Source organism: Aplidium turbinatum, chromosome 4 (assembly GCF_918807975.1).
Source record: "Aplidium turbinatum chromosome 4, kaAplTurb1.1, whole genome shotgun sequence".
NCBI lineage: Eukaryota > Metazoa > Chordata > Ascidiacea > Aplousobranchia > Polyclinidae > Aplidium > Aplidium turbinatum.
Window position 1 is genome coordinate 5613767 of NC_137475.1, and position 12522 is coordinate 5626288.

A 12522-nucleotide genomic window follows, 5' to 3' on the forward strand; every position below is an offset into this window, starting at 1 on the left:
AACATACATACAAATTAACTACATCTGAAAAAAATACAATGGTTAACTAAATCTATAAACAGAAAAAGACAAAAAACTGCACAGTACTTCTGACTAGCTCAAACTAAACGATATAGGCTCCACGAGAATCAAAGGTAACTGCATCAAAAGGTGTTAAACAGGTCACATGATATGGTAAAAAGGCAAGGTGCGAAAAAACTAATTTTAAAATACAGAGAGCAAGAAAGACGAGCCGCAAGCATACAATTGTCTGTTTAAAAGTGGATTGTGACGTTTTATGTACAGGGCTTCCAAGATCTTAGTTTGATACTCAGACCTGCCTCTAGACATGATCTCAAACTGCTTGATAGAAACGTTATTTTGGCATTCTGTACATGAAAAAATGTGATCTTTAATTGCGCTTTTCTGTATAGAATTCAAATTCAGGTGTTCCCCAGCTCTAGTCGATAAATGTCTTGTTGACATACATCGGTATGTCAACAAGACATTTATCGACTAGAGCTGGGGAACACCTGAATTTGAATTCTATACAGAAAAGCGCAATTAAAGATCACATTTTTTCATGTACAGAATGCCAAAATAACGTTTCTATCAAGCAGTTTGAGATCATGTCTAGAGGCAGGTCTGAGTATCAAACTAAGATCTTGGAAGCCCTGTACATAAAACGTCACAATCCACTTTTAAACAGACAATTGTATGCTTGCGGCTCGTCTTTCTTGCTCTCTGTATTTTAAAATTAGTTTTTTCGCACCTTGCCTTTTTACCATATCATGTGACCTGTTTAACACCTTTTGATGCAGTTACCTTTGATTCTCGTGGAGCCTATATCGTTTAGTTTGAGCTAGTCAGAAGTACTGTGCAGTTTTTTGTCTTTTTCTGTTTATAGATTTAGTTAACCATTGTATTTTTTTCAGATGTAGTTAATTTGTATGTATGTTATTCCTGCAGAGGACATCTTGTGATGTCGAAAACGTTCGATACTTAATTTGTTGCGTAGTTTTATGTTTATGTAAATGTAATAAACTTGAAGATGCTAAACTTGATCACGTTGCTCGGCTTCGTATGCCTATGGTTCAACAAGACAAACTCTCTACCGAAGCTCTAATAAAGATACGATACATAACACGTCAACAAATTAGCAAACCAAAACAATTTATTATTTTTTGCTTTTGCATATAGTGTCGATCTCTGGTTTAAATTCAGTGGTCGACAGACGTAAGCAGGCATCCAGGGTTTCATCAGCCATTCTATTCAGTGTGTCGCTGTTTAATCGCTTCATAGCGGAGAAAGTGCCTTCATAACGGAGAAAGTACTAGCAACAAAAGCAAAATATCAACGCACGTTTGTGTCGTCACAAACCGACATTGTTCCCTCATAGTTATCTACCTATTGACCCGATTATGCGCGACTTATTTAGGGTTGTGGCGAATGTAATGTATTTATAAAACGTAGGTGTATTTTTAAATCTTGGATTTAGCACTGATAATTCCGGCATGCACAAAGTGTTTGCGGCCGCATGCGGCCCGCGTGCCAGGGTTTGGACCACCCTGAGGTACGCAATTGCCCAGATTTTTATAAAAATGCTGGCTGTAGAATTTCTTTATGCAGAAAAATTGTTGTAAAATAAAAACGGCTGTTTCTCTACACGACTGCGCGTCCATACGGCTGTGCCCAGGGGCGTAGTTAGGGAGGGGCAATTGCCCCCCTTTTCCAATATTTTAAATGAAATTTTCACACCCTGTTACAGCATCATTTGACAAACTTTTACTATTAATTTAGGTTGAAAGTGCTCTCAGAATGTGCAATTTTGACTACAGTAGAATTCGCCTATAACGGCACCTCTAGGGGATTTGTATAAACTGACGTTATAGCCAAATTGACGTTATAGACGAACTACCACAAACTATTCCAAAACTGTCTTTTGATTAAAGAAAGAGGTGTATAATCCAGTCAGGTTTACTGTGTAGGCCTACCACCAAACTGACAAAAGTCACGCAGAAAATACAGTAAACAAAGAAATTGTTTAAAAAAAAAATAACCTACAGCGAAAGGTACAGCGAAATTTGCGCAATACAGCTCGTTACATACAGTAGTAGAGAAGTTCATTGTTTATTAGCAAAAAAGGCATTGATCTTCAGCTGTTTCGGTTTTGACACGGATTTCTCTGCTATATAGCGTTCACCTTTTGCTAAGTAATGTAGGATTTGCTCGCTATCGTCGTGACTTCGGATTTATACAGTAGGCTATACAGTACTGCACGTACAACTGTTGCTTTGAGTTGTTTAAAGGTCAGCTGTAGAGCTGCTTTTACACGTGACAGTTTTTCACGCGGGAAAAAATTTAATTCAGTTAATTAAAGTCCCTGCTGCGAACGACGTAGCAAAATAAAAGAAAGACATTTTGCAAGCAGCAGTGCTAACTGGATTAAAAGACTGACCGTTCGTGGTGAAGGTGATGGCGTGGTGAAAGTGACGTTATAAACGAACAAAAGACGTCTGGGGACCAATAAAGGATGCTGTTACATGCGAATTGACGTTATAGCAGGGTTGCCATATTGGCGTTTTTCCTGCCAAATTCCACAAATTTGGCGTTTTTTGAAAGCGTTTGGCAGGAGAAAATTACGTTTGGCAGTTTGGCATTTTTTTGGCAGTTTTTACTTTAGTGTTTTTTTGGCATCTTTTGGCGTTTTTTTGTAATTATTACCTGTACAACTCACCACTAAAGTTTTTCAAATACTTTTATCAATGAAAGTCCATCAAAAAAGTTTAATTTATGGTCTGGAAACTCTGAATTCCTAATTTAATCAAATGTAAGCTCCAGTCCAGAGGCCTCTGGCGGCTGGCCAGTCACCAACCAAAGTTGGAGTTGGACTGGACAGCTGGAGGGATGCGTTTTGACATTTATTTTCTTGCCAATGGACTAGTAAGTGTTAACAGGTTATGGTTAATGATGCGATGTCACACCGTTTGAGTTGAAAGCATAGCGTAGGCCAGAGACCTTGTAGAAATTTGAACCGGAATTTGAACCGGAACCTGAATTGGTACCGGAAGTTCCTTAGTTAGTAAGTGACAATCAAGACCTGATGCCAGATATAAAACACGTTTGTAATGGGTCGCAAAAATTATCTGTATTTTGTGTTTTCTACACCAATCGTCCAAGAAGTTGAGGGCGTCAATGCAGATGCCATGTATTTGTGCTAATAACTGTAGCCTCTTGACATGTAAAGTTATCAGGTGTAGGTGTATTTCCTTCATGCCATTAACATTGTGAAAATCCTTAAACCTTAAAAGTGTTTGTGATATTTACCAATGGTGTTTCTTGGCATTGTCCTCTTTTCACATGTTGAAGTTTAACACTGAGTTTTTTGTTTTTCAGACTTTGGCTAGATTGGTTATAAAGCATGCATTAAATGAATGGCCTACTGTAAAAAGTAGATTGTGGGACAGAATGTTTGTGTCGCCAAGCAAGGAAAACAAACTTGAACTAACATACCACTACCAGTGATTCTGATAATGAGGAATGCTATTGCATGCAGGCTAAACTTGTAAAACCTGCTAGAAAAGCAGCCCTCCCCCATAGATTCCCCCCAGGCCAATTGGTCTTTATCACCTTCTTCTAATTGCGCTTCGTTGATACTTGATAGCTCCAACTATGTGGCTGCCTCCTACAACCTTTGAAAGTTTGTTTTAATTTAGCTTGATACATGCAGTTTGTGTTTCATTATTCATACTAAGTGGTCTATCAAGTTAAATTAAGACAATATACCATCAGAGCTACATTTTGCACCATATATAATGGTGTATGGCCTTGCTGGTTAACAGGACAAGCCGCACTAACAGTTTGGCAGTTTTTTTTTTGGCAGTTTATTTGAAACCCTGAAAAGTTTGGCAGTTTTTTGGCGGTTTTTACAAAACATTTGGCAGGCAAAGCTATTTTGGATCTGGCAACCCTGCGTTATAGGCGATGCTGTTGTAGCCGAACCACAATGTACGTAAAAGATAGGAATTCTGCCGGGACCGAGCGAAATGTGACGTAATAGGCGAATTGACGTTATAAACGAAGCCGTTATAGGCGAATTCTACTGTATTTGCTTCAAAAATTTCTGAAGGAGACCCCCTTGTGGGCGTTCGGTCGTCAGTGACTGGTTGCCGGGCTCACACACATGTGAAAAAATAAGCTTACTTATTCGCCCCCCTCTCGAAATTTTATGCTGGCTACGCCCTGCGGTTGTGCCTTTATACTCTACGGCTGCGTCGAAATTCTCTGCTTGTAAAAATGTCAAGAACTCAAAGTAACGCATATAGCCTATGCATTGTTGTGATGATGAAAACAGCGTTATCCACGTCATACACTCATTATTATAATTAGCTTAACTTTAAAATCTGCTTGGTTTTGCATAGCCTAGCCTACTTGCTTGCGGAAGAGAATGCAGAAGCAATAGGATTAGAAGCGGAAAAGCTGGCTGATCTGATGCAAGTTAAACTATACGCAGAACATGCACATACGTGTTAAATGCATGAATTTTTCAGCTGAAAATTGTTTTCTAAAAACACCAATTTTTGAAGCATTGATAGAATACACCATTGTCTACATGTTATTGTTATGCAGAGCCTTTGAGAGGCTAATTAGGGCCCGGTACCAATGAAATCCTTTGGCCGTCGAATCAAAACACTTCTCCGAAAAATGCACCATATCCCAAGAATACTCGGTGGTTTCTTCAGGTATTCGGGCCCCTTGGAAAAATTCTGGGCCCCTAAAATAATCCCAGGCCCAGGTCTAAAAATACCCCCTGAACCCCCCCTGTCAACGCTACTGCTGTTAGGCTATGCATGTTTATTTTTCGTCTTTCGGCCTACTCTTTGTGATGGGCTGACAAATAAGCATTTTCACACCTTGTTTGTCTCAACATGCCTCAACTATCTCTCCTTTCTTTTGGAATAATTCCAGAGACAACACAAACCAATGCACTTTCAATAAGCGGCTGAATTAATCGAAAAGAAATAAACAAAATGTAATAATAGGAAGCATCGACTAGCCTATATTTATTGATTTGTTTTATTGTTGCTTCAAAAACACCACCGCATGGGCCAAGTGCTTAAATTTCGTCTGAATAAAACGGAAGAAAACGATGCATGCAAAGCTATATTAATTCAAAATTACAATACTAAATATCTGACATAGTAAAAGTTAAAATTTCAGGACTAGCAATCCGCACTGGCATCTCATGTGTAGTAGTAAATAGGTGGTTTACAATTCGTAAGTGAACTTGATGTTGGTATGGCCAAGTTTTTCCTTCACTTGCTCGTCAATTGCTTCTGACTGAGCCACTGTAAAATGATTTTTCCAATTTCCAACTTGACCTACAAAAGTACAAGCATTAAATTATAATATGAACCTAAACAACTTGAAGCTTTTAAACAGTTATTACATAAAAAGGAATAAAACAGGATAGCAATAATACGATTAGAGGTGTAATCAAATTGGAAATTATTCTAATTAAAGAAGCCAACGTGTATTTTCACTTCATGCTCAATGAAGTCTATATACTGTAATTTCCAAACTGAAGGCCTATTGCAATGCTCAGTATGTTCTGGTATGCTATAGGCTACATCGGACATTGGATAATTGCATTGCACTGACTGTTTGTCAATGAAAGCCTACACAAGATGCTAATATTGCCTGTCTACCATATGTCAAAAGCTCAGAACCGTGTGCTGCAAACCACTAAACAAGGTAAACGAAAATGACAAAATTAAAATGCGCAAATTTAAAATAAAGGAAAGGAGAAAAAATTCTGAGTTCAAGACATGTCGAACTTATGTCTTTTTATGCATGTAATGAAATAATATAGGCTACCAGTTTTTGAACATTCCGCGCTGAAAATTCCGCAAAAAATACTGCGCTGCAATGTAGTCCAGATAAAAAACCCATACCAAAGTGATTGATTCTAAACTAAACGAAGCATGTAGAAACCAACTGGCACCCTCTGCACATCAACAAACTGCTGCTGACCTGTAAACTAGCCACCATAGCTCCATCTTATAGTTGAAGAGAATTTCTTCGTTCTTTTCTTCGTTCCAACTGATAAAAAATAAACTACAACTACGAAGCGACATTTCTTCAAATTAGGTTACCTTTGTTCATCACTTGGATGTCTTTCCTAGTTTTTTCCGCAAAAGAACTCCCTTCTTCCGTGGATTTCTTCATCCGTGAGAAACCACAGTTTTCCGCTATTTTATCAACTTGCTCATCACTGAGGTCAACTTTCAAAAACAAGGCAAGGCGACGAATTTGTTTTGGTAAATCCTAAAAAAAAAACGATTACAAAGGCGTTCATATATTTTTGAAATGTCACCTATGTCAGACTACACATGTAGCCCATGGCGTAGCCAGATCAATTTTACAGGGGGTTAAGGAAAGGCAAGGCTTTTTCCAGGAGGGGAAACATTTTCAGTGAAGTCATAAACGATAATATTTACTTTAAAGTTGAGGTTATCGTTAACTTTTAATTGACGATAAAAGATTGGCTTTCTTTCAAAGATTAGATTAGCTTTCTTGCCTTTAGAAGGCTGCTTTGGACCGGCCATGTGCAGCACAAAATTTGGAAAGGGGACAAAAACTGCCTTGGAATTACGCATTCTAAGAGTAATTTCAGTCTATATCAACAGCGAAACTCTGTCAATAACTTATAGAGACTATTGTTTTCAGCTGGATCAAGGAAAGCGGATGTGTTTAACAGAAATCTGGTTAAATTAGGCAAGCAACTGTAGGCTACTACACTTTAGACACGGAATTCCAATCGAAAACTGTTTTCCCTGATTAACGTTTTATTAGCTGCATATTTACAAGGGGGGCAAGAAATTTTACAGGGGAGCAATTGCTCTCCTTGGTTACGCCACTGATGTAGGCAAGGCTGCTTTCTTGATTTTCAGCGGCTCAGTTCAGGGTTCATGCATAACCTACAATGACAAGAAACAAGGACGTAGCTATAACCTGACAGAAGAGTAGCCCACCTACCCATTAAGCGACTTGTATGTGGCTTTTCATAATTGACAGGCCCGTAAAATTAAGGCCTTTTTTTTAGTAGATAGGGACGTACTCTACCTGCTATAAAGTTGCCCAGTTCAGTCGTTCGAATAATTGTTTCTCACAATTTGTCTAAAACCTTAATCTTATTTATTTGGTTAAACAAAGCGTTGCAGGATCACATATACGGCCAGTAGGCCTTCTATAATAATCTATATCAGTAATCAGTTCAGGTTAGTTTAGTTTTATTTCTGATAATCACAATGAAAACGCTAGGCTACATGCCAAAGATAGTAGAGGAGAGAGGTGTAGGAAAATGGAGGAGGGACAAAATGCGAGCGTTATGATGTGCTTGAGCGTCTTGAGAAAGAAAAAAGGATAATCAATCTGTTAAAAGTTTGGCAAGGTCGAAATCGGGTACAAAATAGTTACGAAGCTTCACAACTAACAATAACGATCTATATGAAAAACAAATTGTTGAAACTGTAACGAAGGATCAGGAATCAGATTTACCAATTTCATGTCTTCAAAACAAAGAGTGAATACATTCTTCTCGTCTTTGTACTTGTACCAAGACAGCAGATGGTCAAGATACCATTCACCATCTCTTAGTCCGATTGGTATTTTTCCTGAACAGACAAGAAAAAATAGTTTATTTCAAAACAATAATTTAGTTTTGACATAATATAGACCTAATGCCGGGCCTAATGTAATTACATACCAATGATAATTCAAAGCAAGTTACTGTATTACAAAAGACCATGGACCATCTACAGTAAAGTAAAAAATATCCAAAACCAAAATTTGACTGAAGTTAGTTTTATTTAATATAAGTTAATTTACTTGAAAAACTGCTTTGGTAATTACAAAATGTACTGCAAATGAATCTCGGCTAGCAAGTAACTGCCCGGGGCCGAGTTTACGGTCGGAATTCGATCTAAGCTTATTTGATCCACACCAACATAAGCAAAATCTAATTTAGATGGATACCTGCTGTGTAACTTTTTAGAAACTCTGGCCATTCGCTATCCACAATTTTTTTCGTCTCTGGATGCAAGTGCATGTAAGGTAGTTTAGATGCAAATTGAAACCAAGAATACGCCTGGTCTTTCGGATTTCGAATCACGTTTATTATCTAATAAAACAAAAAATAAGTCTAAAAACTTGCTGCTTTCTGTTAATTTTATTTAAAAATAGCAAAAACATTATTTCATTTTATAAAAAAAAGACATGCTATATCTTAATATTAATTCTTTATCTTAAATCATCGTCACTTCTTGTTAGGGAAGTAGAAAATTGCCGTGCGGAAACCGGGTAGAAAAATAATTGCCTTCCAGACTAAGGTTTCACCTGGGGTCTATGGGTCCCTTGGGAAGCCGTAAAACGTTTCAAGGGGCTTCGTGCATGCATTGATAATGCATCAAGGCTTTGTTAGCCCGAGGATAAAGATTCAAAACCAAGTTGAACAGCATAATCATCATCATCAGTAGCCTGGTAGTGAGGGCTAGATGGAATTCTCCATTGTTCACCATTATGAGCAGTCATCAACTGCATGTTTGTACTTATACTTAGATCATTTTGTAAATGTTGATGTCCAAATCATTTTTAGTCTGCTTTTGATTCACAAGTTAGCGCATGAGGTCCGTACCTTGGCATCAGCTTTGATGAACTTGTCAACATTTATCAAAGTAGCAGGAAGGTGGGAAGCCTGGAAACCTCGGAAAGGGAGGTGGTTGATGACCTTGAATTTTGACGCTAAACAATTGTAAAAGTGAATTTTAAGGTGTTAAAAGTAAAGTTGCTACAGTAGAATACGTCATGGTATACCATTCGCCTTTATCGTCAAGTTTTTATCGGTTCCGTACGAATCGTTATAGTTTTGACCTGTTTGCATAATTCGTCACTTTTTTCTAATTCCTCTTGAGATGAGAAATTAAGCAAATTCTACTGTATTATAGTAAGGCAGGCGATGGGATGGCGCAACGGATAAGGCGTTGGCTTTCCAATTATGCAAACCTGGTTCGACTCCCGGTTTCAGCTGGTTGTTGAAAAACACCGCTCACCTCTACCCAGGGTGTAATAAATTGGGTGGGCGTAATTGCTGAAGTAAAGGCGGCCGAGAGAAAGGAACTGGCCACCCTACTCTCCTCAGTGCCGAAGGCTTAGTATAATGAGAACCTTATCTTCTCATTCCCCAAAGCTCAGTTTCTGAGTATGGGACCTTTACCTAGTAAGGCAAGAAATATATCGTTCTTAGTTTATTGTCGTTGTGTTACTTTGAACTACTGCAAATTACTGCATTAAACCATAATACACTGTAGCTAACTTGGGCGTTATGTGGAAATGAACATTGCTCTGGTGCACTGGCAGTTTTGAATTCCTCTACCTTCAGTAGCAATCAAAATGTTGGAATTGATACCGAAGGAGAGTATTTAATAAATAGTCATTGTGTTTACCTGTTCCTCCTTCGTACAACATCAATAGAAGAGGAATATTCTTGGACATTTCCATCAGCTCATCATCGTGGATGAAAAGGATCTGTCTCACAATCTCCGTCGTCCAGTTTGTTCCTTAAAACAAAAATAAATATAAAAACTAATCTACAAAATAAAGCATCATTTCAACATAAGGCGAGTAAATGAGATAAAAGTAATTAACCCAATATATTATATCAAAGGTGTGCAAACTTGTAGCACTACTGGGCCAAATACACAGAACCAGCTTGGCCCGCGGGCCACAACTCTGTTCCACATGGACTATGTACTGTATGACTAGGAAACTGTGTTCCGAAAGCTAGTGCAATTCGCTAAATTACCGCAGCGAACTCGCAGCATCAGGCTAAAACAGGTCGTTAAAATCTAGATTGTGAAGTAATCAACGATTATGTTGTTAAAAGCAAAACTCAATCTATTAAAAGTAGTAAGTTGACATTGAACAACTGCTTTCTATTTTAGTTTCGTCATGGTGGATAAATAGCCTACTTTATTGAAAATACCAACAGATTACAGCAGTGGCGTAGCCAAGGAGGGGGTTTTGGGGGTTACAACCCCCCCCTTTGGCACGCGTGTGACGTCGCGATATTGAGAATGATGCTTTCAGTCTAAAAAAAAATTGCCTAGTTTTAAACAAAATTGCATTAAAAGAGCGAGTTTTGCCAATACCAAACATTCAAACATCTCAGCCAGGAATTAGCAACAAGAAAACACAGAGACTTAGCTTTATTTCCGAAAAATGCCGAAGAAAACATGATCTTATCCTTTTGCTATGCTACCAGACAGCACCATTTTACAGGAATATTCGTACCCACATTTTTGTTGAAAATGCTCTCAGAATGCACCAAATTCAAAGTAATTTTTCAAAATTTTCTGGGGGAGGCCCCCCAGACCCCCCGCCGCTGGGTGGTCAAAACCCCCCCCTTTCAAAATTCCTGGCTACGCTACTGGATTACAGCTCCGTTAAAGGTCTGTTACAAATCGTTCACATATCTGCTGTAGGTTGCAAAGTTACACTTTTTAACCATAGAGTCAGCAAATTAATGACAATCATAATGTTGAACCTGTATCCTATTTGATCTTAAAATTATTTTATTTTTCTGGTAATAAAGAACAAGAAATCATAAAAACATCATTTTGTTGGCACCAAAAAAGTGCCAAAAACTTTAAGTCAACTGTATGTTGCAAAACATAACTAGAACTTTAACAAAAAGAGATTTCTGCTACACAACTTACCCGTCCTTGGAAATGAGGCAATCAGCACATCGTCTTTCCTTGGTGTCCAATTATCATACGCATATTCAATTCCTTTTCCAGAAAAAGTAGGTTGCAGTCTGTGGCCTTTTACCGCGTTCATATCTGCCACGAACGCTGTATCTGGTTTCATGTTGCTGTAATTAGCAGAGAAATCGAAGTTTGCGATTGCGTCCCATTCGGCTCTGCAATGCTGTGGTATTTTTTCCGTAAGTTTTTCCATCACAATTTTGGAACGAAAATTTTCACTAGGTGTGCTAAATAATAAAAAAAATGCTTTAGGTTTAACCAGGAATGTCATGGAAATTTAATACCAAATTTAAAACCAGGAAGCTCATGGAAATTTAATAATAAAAATGGCTCCAGTTTTACCAAACCAGGTTATTTCAATAACACAAAAATCTTGAAAGCCATCGTACGTCTATGTACAAAATGCTTTTATCTCTTGTAGTGAAGGTATCTTTACAAAATCTCTCTACCTCTTGCAGAGGGACCTCTTCTAGTCAAAATTTCATCGCAAAGAATGCGCAGCTCAACAATTTCATACCAACCATGGGAATTTCGGCAAGGACATTTTTGGTGTAATTTTGAAATGCTGATTTCAAAAATTGGGTTCAACTTTCCCTAGGTTCAACTTCCTCCTCTCATGGCCACCTTGAGATGCGGCCTGATTTGTCACATTTTGCAGATTTTGATTACAGCAACTGCTAGTGTCTGACTGACATTTTCTGATATTTTTTTACTTTTTGCTGTCTCCTAATGATATAAAAGCTTTTTGTTGCCTTCGGGAAGCAGTAGCAAATGAGAAAAAGTAAGTTGAAAAACGCTGAATCAGACTGTTATTGAAAAATTAACAGTCTGACGAAAATCTTCGAAATCAAATTTTCTTTATGTTTCAACATCTGAGGATGTTAAAACCTATTGTGTCATCTGGAGAAAACAGTAAAGAAGGCGTAAAAATATAAACATTCGCCAAAAGTTAGAAAAGCCTTGAAATTTCTGCAAAATGTGACAAATCAGGCCGTATCTTTAGGTAGATGCTCCTCTGTATAACGTCTAACTCACCAATAAATTCATCTTTACTCAAATTTTGATTTTTACCAACAGAATTACAGTACAGTGGAAAATCGTTTTACCAGACAAATTTATCGACATGTGGACCGGTCGAATAAAATTTGGATTTTCTCAGAATGGGTAGGCTGTAGGTTTCACAGCCGGTGGAAAGTTGAGATAGGACATTTTATTATTATTAGTTAGACAGGAGCAGTGGCGGTATTCAGGTGGCACCTCGAGGTAACCACGTTCAGACTACGCTGACGTAGGATCTTACTGTTGAAAAGTTCCCGCTTTTTAACACTAAAGTTATAACACACTATAGCCTATGTAGCTACTGCAATTCAAAGACTAGTTGATAAGGTAGTTTAGCGTTTGAAACCATTGCAAGTACCGTAATTACAATACGGTATATGTTTTGAAGTTAGAAAAGCTGAGAGGAAACTTTTTTAAATTTTGAAACATTTTTTTTAAAAACTGTAGCCTACTAAGCATCTGATAGCGTGATAGGATGACGAAACAACTAAAAATCTCGAAAAACAGCCATCGTGAGTCGTAGACATTTGATCGTACTTTTTCTTGTACTTTTTTTGTTAATTTTGTGTTACATTGCAGAAACCTAAAGCCGTTGCCAATCCAGTAGGCCTACCCAAGGGCCAAAACCGTCACATAACGAAAGCGAAAGACTTGTTTTTTT

The 12522-nt window shown here is 37.9% G+C and overlaps 1 protein-coding gene across 1 annotated transcript; it reads right to left on the reverse strand.

Annotated features, from left to right (window-relative positions):
- Positions 1-4965: 4965 nt before the first annotated feature.
- On the reverse strand, positions 4966-11025 carry LOC145769291 (sulfotransferase 1 family member D1-like). The gene is made up of 7 exons (XM_082580880.1): positions 10755-11025; positions 9483-9596; positions 8675-8781; positions 8017-8161; positions 7540-7655; positions 6135-6306; positions 4966-5360 (listed from the first exon to the last, which is right to left on the reverse strand). The coding sequence occupies exons 1-7, from the start codon at positions 10993-10995 to the stop codon at positions 5248-5250; spliced, it is 1008 nt and encodes a 335-aa protein (XP_082437006.1). The 5' UTR covers positions 10996-11025; the 3' UTR covers positions 4966-5247.
- Positions 11026-12522: the final 1497 nt, after the last annotated feature.

Bases quoted from the DNA above. Each gene is read 5' to 3' on its own strand.
- LOC145769291 (XM_082580880.1), bottom strand. From the start codon at position 10,995: ATGGAAAAACTTACGGAAAAAATACCACAGCATTGCAGAGCCGAATGG. The intron at 8,162-8,674 runs GTACGGACCTCA...TTGTTTTATTAG, and splicing joins TCATCAAAGCTGATGCCAAG to ATAATAAACGTGATTCGAAA. The intron at 7,656-8,016 runs GTATCCATCTAA...TTGTCTGTTCAG, and splicing joins TCTAAAAAGTTACACAGCAG to GAAAAATACCAATCGGACTA.